At 37.0% G+C, this 26,811-nt stretch overlaps 1 protein-coding gene across 1 annotated transcript in view; it reads left to right on the top strand.

Moving 5' to 3' along the window:
* Positions 1 to 26,811, top strand: part of PTPRF (protein tyrosine phosphatase receptor type F) — a 609,016-nt gene that overhangs the window by 462,019 nt on the left and 120,186 nt on the right. The window contains exon 6 of the mRNA XM_058175103.1: positions 17,156 to 17,344. Coding sequence (XP_058031086.1) covers positions 17,156 to 17,344 — 189 coding nt within the window. The remainder of the gene's footprint in view (positions 1 to 17,155; positions 17,345 to 26,811) is intronic.

The following is a 26,811-nucleotide window of genomic DNA, read 5'->3' as shown; positions in this document are numbered from 1 at the left end:
GGTAGTAAAAAAATGTATTAAAAAAGTTTAAAAAAAAGGCTCCACCAATCGCACAGCACAGCTGTGATTGTCAGAGCCTCTTTTTTTACTTTTTTAAAGCATTTTTTACTACCTATTCGCCAGAGCCGGTAGTAAAAAAATGCCTAAAAAGATTTTTTTAAAAAGTTGCAATGATCAGTTGAGCAATGCGCAATCATTGGAACTTTTTTTTTTTTTTACATTTTTACTACCGGTTCGGCGAACCAGTAGCATTTTTTACTACCAGTTCGGGTGAACCGGCCCGAACTGGTAGCATTTCACCCCTGCACTTCAGGCTGATCCTTCGCTGTTTCGAGGGACCAGATCTAAGCACCTTGAGTTTGACATTTCTGGAGTAAGGCAACCATCTGAGCTACTTCATAATATAATATAAATGAGACTTGCACAGCATATGGCCCACCAGTTGCATGTGATCCACCAAACTGCCCATCAGCTTTTTATTTTTTAAACTTAAATCCTCTGTCACCAAACATTGCCATATCCAGGAAGAATTTGACACCATCTATTTTTTTCATAGCCACTTTCTCCCTGAAAGAAACACTGCCAAGTATTTCGAATACCTTCAAGCCTTACCAACACTGTCAGCTCCTGCACTGCTGCTGCACTACTAGCTGCCAGTTCAACACACCAGCTATTCATTTGCAACCCACAATTATTTTCAAAGTATCCGTATGGCCCTTTCCCCTCTATGAATTGTGCTGGCTTTGCATAGACTATGTTCAATGTGTTAGACCATCTCAGTGATTCTATTTTGTAATGTTTTTCCAGGTATTCTACAGTATCTGTTGTTGCTATTTATAACTTTTATTTTATTAGTGCTTAATTTAGTCATTTTTTTTTCAGGAATAGCTGTTGGCAAATCTTCCCCACAAAGCTATTCCTTTTAAATGGAAGTACGGACATTCTAAAGTAATTTTCTCATACATTATGATATACCTTTTGTGGTAGAGAACACTATTCCCTCTTGCTGTGTTATCACTGGGAAAATCTTTTGAGTGTGTGGCTCTTACACATGTCACTGCACTAGTTCAGTAGCAGTTCAAATAGTCTTTTGTATATCAGTACTAACAAACTTCACTCAGTGTGCTAATGAAAGCCACCATGATTATCTGTATTCTGCCGTGCTATACATCAAATAAGTATCTGAAATGGAAGATGGGTAGTGATTCATGCCTTTAAATACTAGGAGAAAAAAGGATGTGAGACAGTCTTCCTCTCTAATCTGAGTTCTGGAACCAGCTGAGGATCTGATTACTTACTCTACAGGCAGTTTGGTTTTGATTCGGAACTTTCTTCTTAACTGTTCTTCATGCACATCAAAGTTTACATTTCACCTAAAATTGTTATGCACATCACAGATTAAGCTGAATAAAGGAAAGAATTATTAAGGTATGTAATAATTAGGTTTGGAATATACCATAAATGGCTAAACGCATGAAGGATGAACTTAAGTCACAGACAGAGCAATTAAACTATGAAATAATTGAAAGAGAAAATTAATTATCTTTAATTTGACATAAATCCCTACTGCTTTGGTAATTAGGAATTGTGCACCTATTTATAATTAGCCGGGCCTTAGAATACACTGGTTTCCAGAGAAGTTCTGTGTTTCTTGTTTGAATGATGCTGCCAAATATAAAACCACATTTTACCAACCAAAAATCTTAACTGGGTTGAGTGCTTTGGGACCAATATGTATTACAGTGAATTGATACCGTATCACTTCTGCACAGTATGTAATTGGTGTTACTTGTTTTAAGAGATTGACATTCAAAGTGGTCAATCACTTTGGACGTGATGATAACTATGACTTGTCTATAAATTCAGTATTGATACTGCCTGATGGTAGAATTGGTTTTCCAGCTTCCAATTTTAGCCATGCTGAATATAAACAGAGTAACTGAGCAAATTGCTTAACCAAAATCTAGTTACTGTAGATATGGCAACACAAGATAATACTAATTCATGTTAAGAGTTGGGATTTCAACTGTATCAGGAAAGAAAACATCTATGGTGTGGGGCAGGCAGAAGATTCCACCTCAGCATTTTAAGAAAATGTATTAGCATATTTATTCATCATAAAATGATGGACAGTGAATTCTGCATAGCAACACTTTGGGCTATTTTCTAAGAAATATTAAGATGAAACAGGAGAAACTGCTACAATGAATCCAAATTTAATAACTTCAATTTAGCAGACTTTGGATGCAAAAATTGCCTTTATACTATATATTACATGTATAAAATTCCATTCTGTTTTACACATACATAAAAGGCATAAAATTGCAAAAATTCATATATGTAATCCTATTTCCATTTTACCCACACAGAACAGATGCCTATTCTCCTTGGTGGTTTGTTAAATTGAGGATTTATTGTTACTAGAACATTTTTTTTAAAAAATTGGGATGATATTAATATTATAGTTTTAATAAGCTGGCCGTATGTCTATGATGCTGAGGCAGAAAACAAGAAAATATCTATAAATAGCCTAATACATTTTATTTTAATTTATTGAGACCAGTATGGGAAAATATTGGGCAAAATTAACAGAACTAATATATTTATTTTCACTTGTAAATATTATTAAATGTTGCTTACTTTGAACAATTTCATCTGTTGCTGAAGCATTTGGCCACAAGAGAAAAATCCTTAGCTTGTGTGCAGTGGTATTTTTCTGAGCAGTGAAATAGTTGTCTAAGAAATAGCTATATATAGTTAGCATGATATAGTATGTTAAAACAGGGGTCTTCAACCTGGGTCTCTTTAAGACTTGTGGACTTCAACTTCCAGAGTCCCTCAGCCAGCTTTGCTGGCTGAGGGACTCTGGGAGTTGAAGTCCACAAGTCTTAAAGGGACCAAGGTTGGAGACCCCTGTGTTAAAAGAACTCCTATCAGAAATAATATTTCTATTCTTCTTCCCAATCTTCATCTATTTGGCAAACAAATTGTTGCAGGTTGTCCACTTAAAATCATTCATTTAGCAATCATCAAAGTTACAACAACAGTGAAAAAAGTGGCTTAAGACTGATCCCTACACTTAAACCGTTGCAGTGTTCTCATGGTCACATGATCAAAATTTGGGCACTTGGCAACAGACATGTGATCACCATATGCTGGCCTCTGACAAGCAAAGTCCATGGTGGAAACTGGACTCACTTAATGACCTAATGATTCATTTAACAACTGCAATTGTTCATTTAACAACTATGGCAAGAAAAGGTAAAATTGGGTGTGACTCACTTAACAACTGCCTTTCTTAACAGTGGAAGTTCTGGTCTCAATTATGGTCGTAAGTCAAGGACTATCTATATTCCAAAAGCCCTGATAAGTTACATTCATGTCCAAGATTTACTACTAGATTTATTTCAGGAAATTACATCTTAAACTGTTGTAAAGCTAAGGCAGGGGTCTGCAAAGTTGGCTCTTTTAAGACTTGTTTACTTCAACTCCCAGAGTTCCTCAGCCAGCTTTGCTGTCTGAGAAACTCTGGGAGTTGAAGTCCACAAGTCTTAAAAGAGCCAAGTTTGCAGACCCCTGGGCTAAGGGATCGTATTTCTTTCCCCTTTGTGGAGCCAAAGATACATTTGATCATGTACCATTAAGTTGCTGTTGTCTCTTAGCAACCATATAAATAGATTTTTTTTTCTATGATAATCTGTCTCTAACTTGATCCTTCAGATCTACCAATGGTACTAGAGGTAATCCTCAACTAATGAGCAATCTCTGTAGCTAAATGACTCTATTGTATAGCCAGATGTTATAACTTAGCAACAGCATTTCCAGCAGCCCTAGTTACCCTCATTAAGCAAGGATGACACAGGTCATTAAGCAAGGACCTCTTTTAACAGTAACTTTTTACTTCCTGCCAGGTTCGTTATGGGTGCAGTGCTTTGCTGATGCAAATAATGTTATCATTTGCTGAATACATATATGTAAGACTTATATCAATACTTCTCTCTTCTTCTATGAATCATAAGCATGTGCAACATTTGCAAATTTACATAGGTTTACATAGGTATTTATTTTGTTCGTTTGTTTTCAATTCTATGGCTGCCCATGTAAGTTACTGACTCTGGGCGACGTGCAATTCAAAAAATATTATAATTAAAACACTAAAAACCTTTTAACACAATAAAAACATTTAAACTAAATATCCATAGCAGCCGAGAAACTCAGCCAGTTAGCAAACATCCAGGAAACGGGGCTCTTAACACATTCATCACCTTAGTCTCAGGAACAGGTACTTGGCTAATCTACTGTATTTAGTTTATATTGATGCAAACACAGAAAAAGGAATATAAATATTCTGATCCCAAGGCTATGGTGTGATTTCCTGCTAGCGTGCTTTTATCTGATTTTTTTTTAATTAAAAGGTTTTTTATGAAGCTCTGTCAGGCTTATAATATTAGTTTTTCCAGAAACTAGATTGCAATTTAGTCAAAATTTTACAGCTCATTATGATGATTGAACAGCTCATTCATGGTAAGTAAACTGAATCCTGATTTATTTAAGAAAGCCTGAATCCAAACAAGGATTTAAAACTTAGTGGATTCAGAAAAGGAGTTGTTAACCCATAGAGAGCAAGATGTGTTTTAGGATAGCATATGTATCCGGTTAGCTCCTCCTCTTTCTGATCCTTTACTGTTCATTACTTGTAGCTGAATATTTTCTTGTTTCACAAATAGAACTTTTCTGATGGATAAATCTCTGGAGAATATATCTGACAGATACTTCAACAAAAGCTATTCCTGTTCTCTGAATTGGCTGTTAACAGCCAAGAGAGAAAAGCAGAATATCAAGGATCACGGCAAGACTTAAGACAGGATTACAGGCTACACTTGGTCTACCACCGGTTTCTTCAGATTGTCAGTTGTGGAGTTGAGGGGTGGTTCTGTAGAATGCCAAATGTTTCTTTGTGAAAAATATCTCCCAAGGACTGAAACAAGAATTGGATCTATCTTTTTTTGCTCAAATAGCCAGCTGAAATACTGGATACATCAATAAATGTTGTTACCAGTTCTCAGTTTCTTACTTATGATTGATGGATTGATTTTTTTGAGTACTTTGAAGATTGCTATATAAGCCAAGGACGGTAATATATCACTTTTAGGCAACATGGCATACTCAACCATTTCTCATGGCATCCATGAAACCACAAAACGAATTTTAATAAATAAATTAAAATATTCAAAATCACACCAAATATCACATGTTGAAGTCTTTCCACTTGAAATCTTGAAAGAAAAAAAATTCCTTTCAGAAATTACCAGTAATTTGTTTGGGAAGTGTATCAGTTTTCCTAGTTTTACTAAACTCTATCACAGTACATAAATTCATCTATTTACTCTATTTTTGTTCTTTATGTAGAACTTGTATTTATTCATTTTATCTTCTCTGTCAAACCACTTCATTTGGATATATCCCAAACTTCGTGATCCCTTTCTTTTCAGTCAGTGTATATAATATATAAATAAGTTCTGTATCAGAGCCACCAACATTCTAACTTTTCAATTAAATTATTCTTATAATATGGATAGGACTGCATATAACAGAAAGAAAGCACAGAAGAATTATAATGTGAATCATCTTGGAAAATTCATCTAACAAATTGGTTCTTGGGCGCTCCAAAGAATATGGTTGCTAGTCTTTTTATTGGTACCTTTTCCCTCTTTCTTTAAAAAAAAAAACAGATAAGCTGAACACTTTACGTATATTTTGCTATTGTCTGTTGTTTGTATTTTGCTATTTGTTTATGTTCTGCTATTGTCTGTTATTTCACATCCCTAGAGCATAGCCTCTTAAAAGCATTCCACTCGGAATGGAGCATTTTGAAAGTGCACTTTCAGTATGTCTCTTCAAAGTGCCACACCACAGTCTGCTGGCAGGGCTGTTATAAACTACTACCTATTTGTGTTTTTTTCTGTTGCTAACAGTAATCTGAATCTTTATCATACATGCCAAATGGCTTTTGAAGCCCTTTCTTTGTGTACCTGGCACATAGTTTCTGTTGGGATATGCAGGTCATCACTTGTTCCATCATAGTTATTAGATCATTCTCCACAAATTGTTCAATTTATTTCCTTTCTTAGAAATATGTTTTAAGAATGTGTTTTGTAAATGCACAATATACAGAGACAGTTGCCTAATATATAACTTATACTGGAGTTGTAGTTACCCCTAAATGATTTAACATAAACAACAGACTTTTTTCTGGCTATTGAATTGCTGTTCCATTCTTGATCATATGGCATTAATTGAACTCCAGCATCATGTTACTAGATAAAAGATATATTTGTTTCTTGGTTTATTCAGTTTCTATAGCTGCCCATCTCAATCCAATATACTCTGGGCAACAAACAATATCACAGTAATTAAAATCATAAAAACACAAAAACAGTTACAAATATCTATTCAAAAAACAGAATCACTGACTTTTGTTATGTGTTGAGGTCTCCAGAAATGTAAATGTTTCATTAAACACGCTTCTTTGTACCCAAAATTTGACAGTTTACTTTTAAAATGCAATGTGTTTTCATTGAAATGTTGAAAGTGGCATGAAATGAATGAAAAAGATGACAAAATAGATTCTGAGTAATTTTTCCTATGAAGATATGTTGAATTCAAAAGCTAAATGGCAATCAGAATAACAGAGTTGGAAGGGATCTTGGAAGTCTTCTAGTCCAACCCCCTAATCAAGCAGGAAACCATACCATTTCAAACAAATACTAGACAACACAGTATCAACAGTATCAACAGTAGAGACTTTCAAATTTCTAGGTTCTACCATATCGCAAGATTTAAAATGGACACCCAACACCAAAAACATCATCAAAAAGGGGCCGGGATAGCTCAGGCAGTAGAGAAGCCTGTTATTAAAACACAGCAGCCTGCAATTACTGCAGGTTCAAGCCCCACCAGGCCCAAGGTTGACTCAGCCTTCCACCCTTTATAAGGTAGGTAAAATGAGGACCCAGATTGTTGGGGGGGCAATAAGTTGACTTTGTAAAAAAATATACAAATAGAATGAGACTATTGCCTTATACATTGTAAGCCGCCCTGAGTCTTCGGAGAAGGGCGGGGTATAAATGTAAACGAACAAACAAACAAAAAAGCACAACAAAGAATGTTCTTTCTGCGCCAACTCAGAAAGCTCAAACAGCCCAAAAAACTGCTGATACAGTTCTACAGAGGAATTATTAAGTCTGTCATCTGCACCCCTATAACTTTTGGTTCTGCAACCCAACAAGACCGACACAGACTTCATAGGATAATTAGAACTGCAAAAAACAAAACAAAAAAAAAACAATTGCAAAAAACAAAAACAAAAAACAATTGCTACCAACCTGCCTTCCATTGAGGACCTGTATACTGCATGAGTCAAAAAGAGGGCTCGCATCCTGGACATAAATTGTTTCAATTCCTACCCTCAAAACGACGCTATAGAGCACTGCACACCAGAACAACTAGACACAAGAACAGTTTTTTCCCGAATGCCATCACTCTGCTAAACAAATAATTTCTATAACACTGTCAAACTATTCACTAAATCTGCATTACTATTAATCTTCTCATGGTTCCTATCACCCATCTCCTCCCACTTATGACAATATAACTGTAACCTTGTTGCTGGTATCCTTAAGATTTATATTGACTGTTTCCCTATGACTGTTATTAAGTATTGTACCTTATGATTCTTGACGAATGTATCTTTTCTTTTATATACTCCGAGAGCATATGCACCAAGACAAATTCCTTGTGTGTCCAATCACACTTGGCCAATAAAAAATTCTATTCTATTCTATTCTATTCTATTCTATTCTAGAGTGTAGCGTTCTTGAAAGGGGCAAAAGACAACTAAAAGAATATTTCAATAAGATGGTGGTGATGATAATGATAAAGAACCACATTTTTTGAACTTAGCTAAAAATACAGTAATACAAGATTAATAGAATGAAACTGAAAGAACATTATAGATTTAATGCCTAACATCCGACAAATATGCATTAAGTTAATATGAAAAGCTCTCAAGCCTTGGTGTCAACTGTAACTGAAGGTAATTTGATGATAAACTATGCAGTAATAATAAAAGCTGCTGAGACATCCAGAAAAATCAGTAGAACCATACTTTTCTCTGTCTGTGTCTAGTCATAGATTATGCACCAGAACAACTGAAATCATTTCTGTTCTGAACTGAAACATAAATCCTGACTGGGATTGATCTGGAAAATCCTTGGAACTGAGCTATCAATATTTATTTAGTGAAAAAGAACAAATTTGTTATTTAATTTTAGTGATTAATCATGCCTCAGGAGTGTTCTAATTATAGTTTCTAAACCTGGAGGGATAGTTCTCTCTCTTGAGGAAAGTGCCATCCAGCCCTCACTAGCAGTGCAAATTCTCAACATGCAGATGGTAAGATTTTCTCTCTCCAAATATATGCTCTATGTCAGGCAGCTTGAGCTAATGTTATTGCAGTGATACAATATCAAGTGTGTCTGTGTGTTTATGAGTTATTATATGGTTTAGGTTGCCATACAATAAATATGTATTTATAGGAGATAAAATTAAAACTTGTAAAGCAGGGGTTCCCAGGCCACAGACCTGTCCCAGTCCATGGCTTATTAGGAACCAGACCATGCAAGTGGTGGGCAAGTGAGCAAAGCTTTATCTGTATATGCACAGGATCTAGGTTGCATATGAATCCATCAAACTGCTAGTCTTTGGGATGAGTCAGAAGGCTCTACATATACTTTGCATTACAGGTAGCCCTCGACTTACAACAGTTCATTTAGTGACTGTTCAAAGTTAAAACAGCACTGAAAAAAGTGTCCTATGACCATTTTTCACAGTTATGACCTTTGAAGCATCCCCATGGTCATGTGATCAAAAGTCAGATACTTGGCAACTGGTTCACACTTATGATCATTGCTGTGTCCCACGGTCATATGATCCACTTTTGCGACCTTCTGACAAGCAAAGTCAATGGGAAAGCCAGATTCACTTAACGACTGGGTGACTAATTTACCAAGCTGCAGTGATTCACTTAACAATGGAGGCAAGAAAGGTCGTAAAATGGAGCAAAACTCACTTAACAAATGTCTCACTTAACAGCAGAAATTTTGGGCTCCATTGTGGTAGTAAGTTGAGGACTACCTGTGTTTGCCAGAAATTATTTCCCCTGAAAAGTTTACTATTTCGTATAGTCCATAATTCTGCCACTGTGTGACTACAAGTCTGGGACGATGGCTGTAGCTGCTGTCTGTGACTGTGTATTTTCTGGTTTGGATCTATCATCAAATGGGGTTTAAGAAGCCTCTGATCTTACAGTATGATAAAATTTTCTTTCAAGATTAAGCGCATTAATATAATAATGTATAGTTTATATTGCATACGTTTTGTTAGAATAATATAAATGATAGTGTATATTATATGAATGTTAATTCAGAAATCTTGAGACAGCATGCCTGTGCCATTGCCAGACAAGATGGTCCTTTACTATGATTCAGCATGGTTCTTCTTATGTTTTTGTATTCTTATGGGATCAATATGATATATAATACAGTATTGAATTACTCAAGAACTTTGAAGCATACAGACAGTGCCTGAGGGAATATCTTGACAGCTGTGTGCCAGGCAAAAAGAAACAGGGCAGTTTTCCCCACCTCCTCGGCATGGAATGAAAAGGGAAGAAGTGCAACTGTCAAGTGCCTGTTGTTCTGTTGTTAAAAGGCTGGAGTATGTGACAGAAAAAAAAAGATAGCAATCCTATCTGTGGCCTTCACTATTCTGTTTCCTAAGATCATATTCTTTTTTCCACATCTGCCGTTTTACAATGACACTTTCATTTGCTAGCTACCAACCCTTTCCATATTTATCTATCTTGGGTCCTTAAGACCTTCCCTTGTCCTTTAGGAATCACTAATAATGAAGACTGCCAGAATTTACAGTCACAATCTTTATGGCCCATGTTTGCGATTGGTTGTGAGAGCTACAGCATGGATGTAACATAATAAGTGGTCTTTTTTGATGTTGTTGTTAACTAAACATGAATTGGACCAGTGCAGTAGAGTTTTTTTCTTATTCTGTAAATGGGAAATATTCTTCCCTCAGACATTTCAGAGAGAGATGCTGTTTTAATTTTTGTCATTTAGTCTGGGTTTGGGACCTGAATGCTGCACAACGGGGTGAGCTTCCATTCCTGCCTACCTAGCAGTTAGAAAGCATCCAAATACGAATAGATAAATAGATAGCACTTTGGTGGGAAGTTAACAGCCTACCGTGTACTTTGGTATGTAGTCTTTCTGGCCACATGACCACAGAAGTATCTTCAAACAATGATGGCTCCCTCAGCTAAGAAACCGAGATCACCACATTCCCTCTAGAATCAGATATGACTGGACAGAGGAAACAATTACCTTTACCATTAGAATGTTTATTACCTTGAATATTCTTAATTGTTTATATTTATTCTTTTAAGCAACAATCCTTCTACTTTTGGGTCTGTTAGTTACTACATTAATTTCCTTTGTATTTCCCTTATAATATACTTTACATTTTCTCTCAGATTCTGTAATACCAGAGTAATGGTACAGAATTGCCATCCATCAAATATTTAAGGCCTTTTCATTCTGTATATCTATGTACAAGTCTAAAAATACTGTAAAACATTTTATTTGGGAAAGTAAAAACAAAATAAAAGATTTAATATTTAGAAGTAAGAATAAGTTTGTTTTCAGTGTTATTAGTTGTGAATGATAACAATGAATCAGATCCCTCTAGGTTTAGGATCCCCCAGCAGATGGATGTACTAGAAATTATGAGAAATGTAGACAGATTTCAAAAAATCCTGCTTGGGGTGCCTAATATATCTAAAACAGCTACTAAGGGAACAAACCCAATTATAAAAAAATGATTTGGCACATGTTACGTTCTGCCACCATCTCCTCTTGAACAATGCTGAGTATTAATCCTGCTTACCTTTGTCCTTTTGTTTTGTTTTATAACAAATGGGTACTTTTCCAAGTAAACAACTGGGCTTTAGCCACCATAATGTTTATTATCTTCAATAATATCTGAGGCCCATGTGGGTTCAGAAGTTATCTTGGAAAGAAATATAATTCTGGAGGCTGACACCTTACTTTGAGCTGGCCAGGTTCTTACTTTTAAAAATTGCAATGATTTGTTAAAAATGAAAATAAGTCATAGGACAAACCTATACTATATCAAGGGAGATGTCTTTTGGCAAACATATCACTCTGGAGCCGTGTCAGTGACCCAACTCTTACCTTTCATTTCTAAAATACCTAAAAAGGTATTTTAGGAATTATTTATTTTTATTTATTTCAGGAACCTGGTCTAAGCAAGAAGACTACCTATGAAAAGTTATAAAGAATCTCAGAAAACAAATACTTTCTCCCCTTTTATATGGGAGTAGTGCTAAATAGTTTACAGTTTCAGCAAATAGAAATACTTCCATTACATCTGTGCAGTTGTCATAATAAGATAACTACAAAGATCATTATTATTAAATTTTGATACAATAGCTGATAAGGAAGAGCTCAGTGTGATGGGTCTCACTGCATCTGTACTTTCTTACTAACATACTAGTGTGAAAAATTTCATGAACAGAAGTATTCTAAAATTAATCAATAAACATTTAAAAGATTTATTTTACATTGGAATTGAATTGAATTGAATTGAATTGAATTGAATACTTTATTTGGCCGAATGTGTTTAGACATAAAGGAATTTATCTCCAGTACGTAAGCAGTATACATGTAAAGTTACAGAGTAATAATAATAATAATACCAATAAAAGAGGGAAGTAAAGAAGATAATAAGAAGGATAAATAATAATACTACAGCTATACTACATGGGCAATTATATATAGACATTAGGCAGCACTGTGAGAATTATATGTTCAGCAGAGTGATGGCACAAGGGGGAAAAACTATCCCTGTATCTAATTGTTTTGACATATAATGCCCTACAGCACTGTTACTGAGAAAAGGAGTTGAAACAGTTTATGTCTAGGATGTGAGAATATCTTCTTAGACCTCCTTCAGACCTCTGCAACATACAAGTCTTTTGTGGAAGGCAGGCAGGTTGCAATTGTTCTTTCTGCAATCTTAACTATTCATTGGAGTCTATACCTATCCTGTTTGCTTGCTGTTCCAAATCAGAGAGTTATAGAAGTACAAATAGCAGACTCAGTAATTCCTCTGTAAAAGTGTATCAACAGGTCCTAGGGCAGTCTGAACTTCCTGATTTGATGCAGGAAAAAAGGTTTTTGTTGTGTGTTTTTAAAGGTAGGTCTAATGTTAAGCGTCCATTTCATGTCATGGGAGAATATAGAACCAAAAACCTTGAAGGACGCTACTGCTGATACTGTGCTGTCAAATATAGTAAGAGGGGGATAGAAAAGGAGAACTTCTTCTAAAATTAACTATTATCGCTACAGTTTTAAACATTTTCAGCTTCAGATTGTTTGGGCTGCATCACAGGGCCAATTGTTCAACCTCCCATCTATATGGTGGTTCATCATCATCTCAAATGAAGCCAGTGACCATGGTATCACCTGCAGACTTCAAACTTTTTTTCTAGAGCTGTGGATGCCATGGTTAAGATTGCTTGATTGCAATGATAAACAGGATAAGGGCTAATAAGCTAAATAAGAATTCTGAGAAGATGGAAGTGCTGGATGAATAGTTCCTAGGTCTAGGTTGTTGAAAAATTGGCTGTTCTAGATGAAGTTGCACTCCCTATCAAAGCACATATTCTCAATTTGAAGGTGCTCTTTATCCATCCGTAGCACTGAGGACCCAGGTGACCTACTATTAGCTTTTTGCTTTGAATATCTACTATTAACTGAGGTCCTTACATCAACTGCCCTTTTTTCTAGACAGGAACAACTTGAACACAGCTTCATGGTTTAGTTGTTTCAAGACCCAAATAGCAATAGCACTTAGACTTACATACCGCTTTATAGTGCTTTAAAGTCTTCTCTAAGCATTTTACAGAGTCAGCATATTGCCCCCAACAGTCTGGTTCCACATTTTACCAACCTTGGAAGGATGGAAGGCTGAGCCAATCTTGAGCCAGTGAGAATCTATTGTTTGAATGCAGACAGCTAGACTACTGACTGGGATACTACACCTACAAGACTTTAAAGCACTATAAAGCGCTTTAAATTTGTGCTAGAAGGTCTGCAGTGGTTGACTGACTGCCATTGAACAAGATTAAATGTTGATTTTAATGTGAAAGCCCTAAATCAGAGTTCCCAAATTTTCCAGCTTTGCGGATCAGGAAGGGAGAGAGGGTGGGAGTGGGAATGGTTCTGTGCGAATGGCGGAAATGCGCCAACAGTTCCACTTGCACGAGTGGCGGCCACGCAAGTAAACTGCTCACACAAGTGGAGTGCACATGCACTGAATTGCTTGCCGCTTACGCAGCTTGATTCCGAAAGGCTCATAGCCCGGTAGTGGGCTGCGGCCTGGAGAGTTGGAGACCCATGCCCTAAATAACACAGGACAAGATAGCCTTATAGAATGACTCCACTTATATCAGCCTCCCAGGGATCTGTGATTTTCAGAAGATGTCTGCTTTGTCTCAGAAACTTCCGTTTGACAGTGACAATAGCATCTGTCCTCTGGAAAGGCTTTTCTTCTGTTTATTCCAGGACCTCTACTTAATTTGGCTTTTCCTGCCATTAATTCCACCAATTCACATACTGCATTATTTTTATAATGGTTTTATTGAATTTGTAAACTACTTTGTGGGTTTTTCACTGAGGCACAATATGCAAATACTTCAAATAAATAATCATATATAAATAATGGATATTTATATTGCGTTTTTTTATTAACAGTTGTGTAGATACACAGAGAAACATGAATTGACTGGTTCTTTGCTTAGAATATTATCTCACAAAAACTGAGAAATAATATAGAAGGTTTAGGGATTACATTTGATCACTTGGAGTATTTGTCCTCCCTGGCTTAACCGCCTACTTTATATTGCCAGCAGCAAGGTAAATCAGGCACAGTTGGCTAGTTTGAAGACAGTTTTTATTTGTTCCTCTTTGTGTCTTGCCTTGCAAGCTAAGCTGTGTCTTGTGATACTTTTGTATATCCCTGCTTTTGTTAAAATTTGAGGCGTGTGTGTTGTGGTTAAATCAGTGCTGCTGCTGCTTCTTGTCAATGAATGCTAGCTCTGGTGTCTTTCCAGTTAAGCTGTGTGTACCTTTTGTCTTTGAAAATAAAGAGACAGCAATTTAAAGAAGAAGAAAAAAACCTTTCATTTTCAGTGGTACCTTTTATACAAAGAGAGGTTTTGTTTTTTGTTTTTTGGTGGTAAAGGAGAGATTTCTAGGGAGGGTGGACTGGGAGATTCAAAATGGCTCAAGCTCTTACTAAATTCCAATCACTTTTTTTGTATTATTTTTTTTTAAATGTAGTTCTTCCTCCAAACTCCTTACCTTCTGAACACCAAAGCCAGATTGCAGCCCATTTATGTTGTCTTATGCTATCAAATCTAACACTGATATGGGGAGGCTGTGTCTGGATTTTTGATAGATGTGATGGGAAGGTATTTAGTGTTAATATTTGAATAGTTCAATTTGGTCCTGCTACTTCATTTAGAGATTTAGAAAATACAAGACAAGGCCAGGAACAAAACTTCGACTAACTGAAAATATGAAGATTATGTGTATGCACATTAAACATGGAAGTTTGATGCAAATGAAGTATATTCTTGATCTCTGTAATGTAGAATCCTTAACTTTAGGATGCTAAGATCCTTGTTTAAGGTATGGTGTTGGGATTCTAGAGGGAAGTAAATAATCCATCATTTTCAATTGCAGATGGTACTAGAGAAATCAAAGTTACCTAAAAGTAGTGGCTTTTGGCATATCTATTTATAAGCACATTTTTTCCCTTATTCAATTAATCAATTACATAAATGAATATTTTGTTATTTTAGAAAACCTAGAAAGGAGTGCTGCATTCAAAAGTTGTAATAATCCAAAGCTTTTGCCATAGAAGCATATATTTGTCGTTATTCAAATTAGCATATCTGCTAAAGATAAAAAGGAAAACTGCCTTATTTTGCTTAAGCATTTTCAAAGAAAGATTTTGAGGTTTTAGTGTTTTAAAAAACCCTTAGGTTCTGGCTCTTTTTCCTTATATGTGCCTATCTTGATTGCAATTCCTGTTTAGAAGAGAATAGTTCTCTTGCCTTGGAAGTACAAGCTGATTTTGGCTGTTGTTATCAAAAGCTGCTTTAGAGCACTTGGAGACTTTTTTTAAGAGAATCCTCATAATAAACTTAGCTATGTTTATCTGTGAGAATATAATGCAGCCTCTATCAATAGAATTCTTTCTTTCTCTCTCTATTCTAGATATTTCTTTAAAAAATGTTCACCAATGTGATACAAGGCAAGGAGATATATTACACATTTTCTTCAGGTATCTTCAACTGTCAGGAAGAGTTTTTTGGTAATTTCTTAGTGTACATCCTAAAAACATATGTTTAGAAGGGAACAGAACAGAACAGAACAGAACAGAACAGAACAGAACAGAACAGAACAGAATAGAATAGAATAGAATAGAATAGAATAGAATAGAATAGAATAGAATAGAATAGAATAGATTTTATTGGCCAAGTGTGATTGAATAAACAAAGAATTTGTCTTGGTGCATATGCTCTCAGTATACATAAAAAGAAAACATACCTTCATCAAGGTACAACACTTAATGATAGTCATAAGGTACAAATTTAACACTTAATGATACAACACTTAATGATAGTCATAGTCTACAATTAAGCAATCAGGAAACAATCAATTACAGTATAAATCGTAAGGATACAAGCAACAAAGTTATAGTCATAAGTGGAAGGAGATGAGTGAATGGAATAATGAGAAGATTAATAGTAGTGCAGATTTAGTCAATAATTTGACAGTGTTGAGGGAATTATTTATTTAGCAGAGTGATGGCATTCAGGAAAAAACTGTTCTTGTGTTTACTTGCAATGCAGTGTGCAGTGCTCTATAGCGTCGTTTTGAGGGTAGGAGTTGAAACAGTTTATGTCCAGGATGTGAGGGACCTGTAACTATTTTCACAGCCCTCTTTTTGATTTGTGCATTATACAGGTCCTCAATGGAAGGCAGGTTAGTAGCAATTGTTTTTTCTGCAGTTCTAATTATCCTCTGTAATCTGTGTCTGTCTTGCAGGGTAGCAGAACCAAACCAGACAGTTATAGAGGTGCAGATGACAGACTCAATAATTCCTCTATAGAACTGGATCAGCAGCTCCTCGGGCAGTTTGAGTTTTCTGAGTTGGCACGGAAAGAACATTCTTTGTTGTCCTTTTTTGATGATATTTTTGATGTTAACTGTCCATTTTAGATCTTGAGATATTGTAGAACCTAGAAATTTGAAAGTTTCTACTGTTGATACTGTGTTGTCTAGTATTGTGAGAGGTGGAAGTATGGGAGGGTTTCTCCTAAAGTCTACCACCATTTCTACGGTTTTGAGTGTGTTCAGTTCCAGATTGTTCCAGTCGCACTATGAGGCTAGTCGTTCAACCTCCCATCCGTATGCGGTTTCATCATTGTCTTGAATGAGACCGATCACTGACTAAGAGAACATTCAAATCTAACTCGATGCACACTTCTGAATTCACTACACTATCCAAGAGAGATGGCTGTCCAGCCTTGCAGTTACTTTGGTTTGTTAATACAGTATTTATTTGGCTATCCAGCCCTGCAGTTAGTTTGGTCTGTTATTATTCATTTGTTCTTTGGATTTTTAAATAATCAACCTTTGTTGGAACATAGAACATCAATCAGAAGAGTTCAGTACAAGATACTTGCGCTTGTTTTATCCATGCATGTTGTGTAAGGGTTCACCCAGAAACATACGCAGAACATTTGAATTGCATTATTTGTACTAATGACCAATTTACTGTTCAGAATCCAGAGTAGAGGAAATGTCTTCTGTCAATTAACCAGACATGGTTGTGTTGAAGTCTTGATTGTCTAGTGCTTGGGGTATGGGAAACTCGCCTCCAGTTTTCCCATCACTGACTTTTAATGGATTTGTTTTTCTTTCAGAGAATCAACTTCCACCTGGCTTTCCAACTATAGATATGGGCCCCCAGCTCAAGGTAGTAGAGAAGGCCCGCACAGCTACAATGCTCTGCGCTGCCAGTGGCAATCCTGACCCTGAAATATCCTGGTACAAAGATTTCCTTCCGGTGGACACAGCTGCTAGCAATGGCAGAATCAAACAACTTCGTTCAGGTAAAAGGTTTTTCATCTCCTGAACCTCTGTTATGTTATGTGTCTCTCCGACTCCGTTATTGGATTCTGCTTTCAGGAAAGAAGAACACACATTACTAGCAGCAGCACTTAAAATTACAAGTTGAAAAAAAATGGTTTTTCAGTTAGTCCATGGACAGAGGCAATTAAGAGCATCTAGTCAGTTTTGAAATATTTTTTGTAATTTTGAAACGTGTTTTGGATTCAGAGACTAAGCTTTGACATTGAAATTTTCAGTTTTAAATTCTGAACAACCATGTTCACTGGCTATAAAATCTTATCCTCAGCACTGAAAATCTTTTTCAGCTGAAAAACGTTATGAGATTCTGCAAGAATGAGTTGTAAATCACACAGCACCTTAAAATCATGCTATGTATATTATTAATGATTTAAATATTTTAGTCTGATTGTACTAAAAGGAATTAAACATTTCAAGGATGCTATTATCTCCTCCTGAAACTCTGTCCACTGGTAATGAAAAGCTATATCAGTGGTGCTGGGGAGGGAGGGAAGCAAAGGGAAGGTTGCTGTAGTTGTAAGTGGAGTTTCTGCCTCAATCAAGAAATCATGCATACCCATAACCAGTGTGATCAATACCTATATCCTAAAGTATATTCCACAATTACAAGTTTATATTTAGCCTCTTGCTGACAATTGTTAGACTCTGAGATCTTTCCATATAAAACAGTGAGCAATAATTACACTAATATATTTATATTTTAGGGGACGCGGTGGCTCAGGGGCTAGGATGTTGAGCTTGTCGATCGAAAGGTCGGTAGCTCGGCGGTTCGAATCCCTAGTGCTGCCATGTAACAGGGTGAGTTCCCATTACTTGTCCCAGCTTCTGCCAACCTAGCAGTTTCGAAAGCACTTAAAAATGCAAGTAGAAAAAATAGGGACCACCTTTGGTGGGAAGGTAACAGCGTTCCGTGCGTCTTTGGCGTTGAGTCATGCCGGCCACATGACCACGGAGACGTCTTCGGACAACGCTGGCTCTTCGGCTTTGAAACGGAGATGAGCACCGCCCCCTAGAGTCAGCAACGACTAGCACGTATGTGCAAGGGGAACCTTTATCTTTACCTATTTACATTTTATGTAATTTCACAATGACCTTTACCTTTTTCTCAAGATGTGTGAGGTGGAAAGGAAATACCCTCATTAATTTAATTTGAAAGGTGCTACACAGGCAGCATTAGGAAAGGATGCCACTGGATACTTATTTTCCATGCTTTTAAATATATTTCTGTATCTGGAATTGCAAATGAGTAGGGCAGCACTTGAGCATGTGGTAGGCTCTCAGCAACATTCATTTCATGTAATTCCATTGCTGGTAAGCAAGCTTAAGAGGAAAACCTGAGTTTAAAAACAAAGCACGTTTAACATTGCCATCATGTCCTAAATTTTGACTGGTCTTTTTTCCTTCTATATTGCAAGCTAATTTCCAGAGAATTTCATTTGGTATTCACACACTACTCTAATTTTCTCTAGTTATTTAATTTCTAAAGGAGACATTAGCAGACTTAAAAGAATTTATTCAACTATAAGCTAAATTAATATTTATATATAGCCTAATAAATACTACATATTCGAAAGAGAGTTTGAGGTCATTGTTTGTAAGGACAGAGCGGAATTCAGATAAGCAAAAATAATATATTCATGGAGACCATAAGTAGATACTAAATGAAATTTAAGATATCTTAAAAATTAATTTCAGACAAATGTGTGTTACGTTTCACTCATAAAGTCCCTCAGGAAGAAAAAGAGTTCTAAGTCTGAAATTTGTAATATAGGCAGCAATATTGTACCTGCTTAGCTACTGAAGACTGGTTTCTTCAGACACAATGGAAAAATATGTTTCTTCTTCCAGTTTGCAGAATCAATAGGATTTACACTATGGAGTAACATTTTCTAAGTATCAAGGAAACACTCTGGAGTGTGCCTAGACATCTCTTTTCCTGGTGTGTGGATAGGCCTAGAAAGCATACATACTATATCCATGTTATTGTTGTGTCTTGCCCGCTCTCAAAGCAGCCGGGGCCTTCTTATCTGCTCCCGAACACGGAGGAATGTATGCCACCCGGCCCCAGTCCTGGCTCCATGCCCAGACAAGCTGAAGAGGAGGGGGCACCTCCCGGTCCCAGCCCTGGCTCCATGCCCAAGCAGGCTGCAGAGGAGGGAGCACCCCCCGGCCCCAGCCCTGGCTCCATGCCCAGGCAAACGGAGCAGCTAGATCCCTCCCCCTCCTCCACAGCATGTGAGCCTGAGGAAGGTTTATTTCCAACAGCTGCTGATTGGAGTGACCCTCGCATCAGAAGACTGGATAGGCGGAGGCAACAGAAGGAAGGGAGGGGCAGGCCTTAATGAGTGCTGAGTCATGGAGCCACACCCTATGGCCTATATAAAGGATCTGCTTTCTGGCAGTCTCTGAGTCAGGCAAAGTCGAACTTATCTTGCTGAAGTCACTTTCTGGTCTCCTGCCTGCTCTGAGGACTTTGCTAGGACTTTGGGCAGAGCTGCAGAGGCAAGCCTGATTCGGATTTCCCTGACCCAGCCGTCAGCGGAGGAGTGGGACACGACAGTTATTTTTCTTATCCTCACTCACATGTTCACACATATGCACAACACACACATAGGATTATTGTGAAGAAAAGATCTTTCAGCACACAGGATCATGAGAAGCACAGCATATCAGGTTTAGATGTCATATCAGATTTAGACTTCAGTATTGGCCCCTCTTCAGCAGATTTCATCAAGTTCATTAATAACAACAGGGAAACTTACCCAGTGGTCTAAGACTTTGATGGGTAAAGTTTATTTATTTACTAGGCCAATAGGCCACTAGCATCATTGATAATTCTGCGTAATATATGTATCTGAGATTTGTAAATCAGGCTAACTATGTAGATAAAGATCAGAACATTTCAGTGCACAGAATATCATCATAAACAGCAGGAACATTACAACCCTATTCAGAACTAAAGATGGTATCTTCCTGGAATATGGGCAATAACTGGAGAGCATTTTCTGTTCAGTCTTGATTAACATATAGATTTGAGTGTTGCCTATGTCAACAAAGGATTTTGCTTCATATGAATTCAGAGTTCCTACCACAACCCTTAACCCTAACCCTCCAGCAAAATATTGAAGGTGGGATACAGATAAATAAAATAATAATTTGATAGGTGGACAAAAATGCCACATCCAGTCTGAACATCTGGCTGGCTGTGGAATGGACCATAATAATATCCTAAAACAAGTGGAGCACCACTTGAATACTATTGGCATTGACAAATTCACCATCAATTAATTGCAAAGGGCAGCTTTGCTCAGAAGAGCTTACATCCTGCAACAATACCTCTAATACTATCAAATATCAATATTTGCCTGTCACAGGTCCTTGGGAAGTACTCAATGGGTTGATAAAAATGCCAAATCCAGTCTGAGCATCTGGCCGACTGTGCAAAAAATCAGAACAGCAGAATAATAGAGAAGGAACTGAAGAAGATAACAAAATATAAAGATCTGCAAATAGAAATTGAACAACTGGCAAAAGAAAGCAAAGATTATACCAACAGTAATAGGGGCCTTGTGTGCAATCCCAAAACAACTAGGGCACCACTTGAACACCATCAGCATTGACAAATTCACTACCAGTCAGTTGCAAAAGGCAGCTTTACACACAACAGTTGACAGCCTGTGATGATACTTCCAACACCATCAAATATAAACATCTGCCTATCCCAGCTACTTGTGAAAGACCTGATAGGTGGATAAAAATATCAAATCCAGTCTGAAATTGGATTTGTACAATGAACCATATAATAATTCCAATCAATGCTGCTGTCCAGTACTCTTAGGAATAATTTTCTGACCATTAAATTAATGGTTAAAGGACTCATCTATGGGGTAAAGTGGGGAGAGGTCTCTGGGATCTCGCATGTTATAGACTATCATTCTGCTGTCCATTGAATTATTTAGTCTAAAATGAGATAATACTGTGTTTCCCCGAAAACAAGACCCTGCCTTATATTTTTTTGAACCCTGAAATAAGTGCTTGGCCTTATTGCCATGCGTTCAAAAGCCCGATTGGGCTTATTATCAGGGGATGTCTTATTTTGGGGAAAACAGGGTAAATACAATTTTAGTTAATAGCAATGATGTTCCATTCTAATAGAATCATTTGGCTTCCCATAATAATATACAAAGATAACATACAAGTAGTTTTCAACTTACAACCATAATTGAGCCTGGAATTCCAGTTGTAAGTCATTGCCATTGTAAGTCAAATCAGATTTTTTGACTTTTTTGTGTCATTCACATTAAGTAAATGTGGTAGATGTTTAACAAACACCAATTTTCCCCTTATGGCTGTTTTTTGCCAGAAACCAGAGGTAAATGCCAGAAACCAGCAAAAAAAGGTCACAGTGTGGTCATGTGACCATGGGATGCTCCAAACAGCAGTTGAAGGCACCCAAAATGTGGTCACATAACCAGGAGAGGCTGCAGCTGTTCTAATTTCAAAAATAGCTCATAAATAGCCTTGGGAGATTAATTGTAACTTCGAATGTTGCTAAATGACTGGTCTGAAATCTCCGAAGACTCAGGGCGGCTTACAGTGTATAAGGCAATAGTCTCATTCTATTTGTATATTTTTACAAAGTCAACTTATTGCCCCCCCAACAATCTGGGTCCTCATTTTACCTACCTTATAAAGGATGGAAGGCTGAGTCAACCTTGGGCCGGGCTCGAACCTGCAGTAATTGCAGGCTACTGTGTTCTTAATAACAGGCTTTTACCAGCGTGAGCTAAACCGGCCCAATGTACTTTATTCTTTATTCTGAAAGTACATTTATATTTTAAATGCCATCTCAATAAGCTTTCAGTTTTCTTTCATGCATTTACTGCATTATTCAAACTACTACTAGACTGAAACTCCCCTGCAGTTTTGTGTAGATTGCACAGATCCAAACAGGACAATACTTAAAAAGAAGCCTACTTTCCAAAATACAATAACTATATATTTTCAGAAAAGGTAGGAATGGCAGATTGCTATAACTTGTACATTCAGTTTACATTTGATTATAGATATGTGATTAAATAGATATTTGGGATGTTGGTTTTAAAACGTAGGCCAATTGTGGAAGAATTGCTATATATGCAAGGTTTCCCATTTTATTTCTTGATCTGCAAGGAAAATAAAATAAAATAGGTAGAAGGATTTTAAAAGACTAGCAATAGTATTCCTCTGCTCCAAATGATTGGTGGTATAAAACTTCAATGATTATAGTTGTATTTTTATCACATGACTCTATCATTCAGTGTTCACTATTGTTCATAAAATAATATTTTGAAGCACAGTAAAATCATATTAAACATTTTAATACCAAAGAGAAAATTGTGGCAATATCACAGTAATAATATTAATGGACCATCGTGATACAGAAAACACAGTGAACTTGGCTAAAAAATGAACGTGTCAGGCACAAACTATCAGACCCATAAATGTAGAGTTCAAACTAGATACTTTATTGTTCTCTGCATGAATCTCCCCAGCCTGGCAAATTTCACTTGGAAAAGACTAGGTGAGGTTCAAAGGCATTCACTGGGGGTTAGAACTTGTGTTTACATAGTGAGTCCATGCTAATTTCCAGCTTGAGCCCTCTTCCCTACTGGGATATTGCTCTTGAGCATCATGTCAAAATAAGAATAGGTGCTGACCGAGAGACAAGATATTGGGTTCTGCTGCAAATCAAAACCATATACCTCATGACTTTATAGCTAAATTAGAATGTAATAAACTGAGATATGAACAACACCTATACATTAGCAATATGTTTGTATTAATATATTAAGCCTTAAACATGTTTTATAAATCATAGTGTGCTATGATTATTATAGTTAGCTGTGCCTTGTACTAAACTAAAAATAAATAAACAGGACTTAATGTATTGTGTGTAGAGGAACTAGTAGAGGAAGACAATTGATTAATAAATTTAAAATGGCATATCTTGCTTATTTTATATTTATAAATTTAGTTTTAGATTTTTATCCCATCATATATAATACTCCCTTTTCCTCCTATTTTTCCCACAACAACAATCCCATGAGGTGGGTTCCACTGAGGAAGAGTGATCAGCCCAAAGTCACCCAGCTGGCTTTCATTAAGAGTCATATACCATCAGTCTGAAAGTAATTAGAATTGTAAAAGCAAATGTTAATAGGCCAAAATTATAAATAACAGCATATCAAATAATAACACAGTCTGGTACTCACTATACTATACTCAGTTTTTAGTGGACAAAACAGTTCCCTTAACTTTAGAATTTTATTTTGGTCTCACTTAATTTTATAGACAAAGCCATCGTGGCCAGCAAGCCATACTGAAGCTTCGTGAGAGATTGGCATTCCCTGTTCTAGGCCAAACTGTCAGCTTCCGCTCACCAATCTTCACTGCTAATTGTGTATTTTATATTTTAGTAGAATGTTTAGTTTGTTACCTTGTCTAGTGTTAATTAATTCAATGTTTTATGCTGTATCACTGCCTTACATGATAAATGGGGTGAGGGCCCTTTAAGAGCATAAACTGACAATTAATGGAAAGGAGGAGTAAGGGATTCAAACCATCAGTGAACCCTGCATTCCAGGCATTCCAAGCAGAAGGAGATCATTGGAAGGAGTTTACCACGTGGCCCATGAGGGAATCGGCATTGGCCCAGATTTGCCTGACCTTTGGGGGGAGGAGGGACTAATGAAGGGAAATGTGCCTGTCAGCCATTTTTTGCTTCAGTTCTAGTTCTTCTATGATTGCATTCAGATGAATTTAGTAAAAGTACTTTTCTTTATTTTCAAATGAAGTCAAGATGTTTCTTTCCTGAATATTAATCGGAGGCAGTCTGACATACATCTCATAGGAGAAAAAGGGCAAACCAAAGATAAAAACCTTTTATCTCAAAATAGTAGATTAAATGCTGTTTAAGAAAAATTGGTCATATTAATACAGGGGGGGAAAAAAAACCCTCCCAGAAATAGTTTAAAACATGTAAACTAAAATGTGAGCTCATATAATATATTGCCTCAAAATCTTTTTTTGGACAGTATCCCATTAGAAATAACTTGATACTGGCGTAGTAGATATTTTGGAATAAAGTGTTGTTGAGTTAACATATGGACTATACAAAGTTTGAAGGCTATATATTTAAATGGCTTCATTCCATAACAGCATGGAAAGGAAATCCTGGATTATGACTTGTTCTGGGTAATATTTTTAATAGAGCAGTGAGTGCATAATGTGTATCTGTGAGTTGCATTTATTTTGCTAACAGCAAATTGGACAACTTTTGAATATGAATGCTTTCTTGTCTGTCCCATAATAATAAGTCAGAACTGGTATGATTATTGTGGACAGCACCATTGTACTCTATGCAGTACAAGATGTTTAGCTTTAGATCCACTGTAAATGTGAAATATAATTCCTGGGGTTGCTTTGGAGGTGACTAATACATTGGTTAAACAAATAAATATTGCTAACACATTATGGCAGTACAATAAATATTAAGCACTTATGAAAATGAGGCCAGAAATGGAATGTTATTTTAATAGGATCCAAGAAAGCATGTTTATTGTGTCAGATAATTGATCCATTTAGTTCAGTGTTCCCTACCATAACCCACATCACAGTTCAAACTGGACAGTGACAAATTGGAGCAAATTCCTAGAAAGGCTATCAAGACAATGAAGGGTCAAGAAAGCAAGTCCTATAAGTAATACTTAAAGAACTTGGGTATGACTAGCCTACAAAAGATGTTTGAAGGGAAATATGATAGCAATATTCATATATCTGAAGAATTGTCTCACAGAAGGAATGGAGGTATTCTTCGTTATTCCAGAGCAGGGGTCACCAACCTTTCGGATCCCAGGGACCACTAAATTCATAATTTTAAATCCCGCAGACCTCTAATATGAATTTTTTAAAGAGATAAATAGTATTTAGTGCAATATAAAAAATGCAAATAGTTTTTCTAAGGACCACCAAAATTTTCTCGTGGACCACCAGTGGTCTGTGGACCACCGGTTGGTGACCGCTGTTCAAGAGAGAAGGATCAAAACCAATGGATAAATTATAGATACATCCAGGCTAGAAGTCAGGAGGAATTCTCTGACAGGATACAAGCTATCAACCAGGATGCTACCAAATTTGTGAGTTCTCCTTCACTTGAAACAGAGACCATTTTGTCAGAGACTTTTTAGTAGATCCTGTATTGAGTAAAGGGGTCCCCAATCTCCGGCCCATTGTCTACTATTAGACCATGCCCCATTTGGAACCGGGTCACACAAGTGGTGGATGAGCACGCATGCAGCTCCATTTGTGCAAGCCGCGGGTACTCACGTGCAAAGCTCCATTTGTGTAAGTGGTGGGCAGGTGCATTCACACAAACATCTGCCACTCACATGGAACCATCCTCTCCACACACACACACCAGGCCATCAGGCCGCAAAGGTTGGGGACCATTGGGTTAGACTCGACAACTTCTAAAATATCTTTCATATCTACGGCTCTATGATTTCTAAGAAAATGCCTGGGTTTTTGCTTTGGTGGCTTGTGGTTCAGATATCTATCTGGCAATCCTGACCATTAACAAAAATCTGATTTCTTTTTAAATTTTTAAATTGCTTAACAGTTGTGATGTGGGATCTGGCAAGAAAAATCTAAAATTCTTCAGACCTATTGTGACCCAGGCTCAAGTAGGTAGTAATAAACTTAGTCCGTGGAAAAAGAAACTTTATTTGAACAACTGGGAATTACTTCATTCCCAGCATCGTTCAACTCAAAGTAAAACAAATGCCTCCCAAACACAAATTCTTCAGTTATCTCACAAACCTTAGTCCAATTAGGCAAACTGCCAAAGGCCCTTCCTGGCAAATGTCCAGAAGCCACAAAAAACAAAGACATACACAGAGCAGAGGACGCAGCTACAACGTTGTTTTCCGGCAAGCTGAAACACCCGTGCTGGTCTGTTTTAAGCCTTATGGGAGGGGCCGATCATCTCTTGACCCTACTCCCGAGTTGTCTTCTCTGCTTGAGCTGTTCTTGCCTTTTGGCAGCTCTTCTCATGCGTGCATTAGGAACAGGCTCCTCCTGTTCCTCTGCCTCACTACTCTCAGTCTCTGGAGGCTCTGGAGTCCACACCTCACTTCCTGATGGCCCTGGCTTCACCTCAGCCTCATCGCTCTCTGACTCCGTTGCCAGCTCCATAGGCTACTGACGGACCACAACAAGACCTGAAGAAAGATGAACCAACTGCACTTTAGGGAATCCCTTTTGAGTGTTTGTGTAGACAGTTAATTCCAGACTTTTCAATGGCTATGTGAGTGCATTCCAAGATCAGCATCACATCCAAGTGAGAGAAACTTAAAACAGGTGCTGTTTCAATGACTGGGAGTCTGATTGC

This window comes from Ahaetulla prasina, chromosome 3 (assembly GCF_028640845.1).
Source record: "Ahaetulla prasina isolate Xishuangbanna chromosome 3, ASM2864084v1, whole genome shotgun sequence".
NCBI classification, from domain to species: domain Eukaryota; kingdom Metazoa; phylum Chordata; class Lepidosauria; order Squamata; family Colubridae; genus Ahaetulla; species Ahaetulla prasina.
The sequence above is the reverse complement of the archived record's forward strand: the minus strand, read 5'-3'. Positions and strand labels throughout refer to the sequence as shown.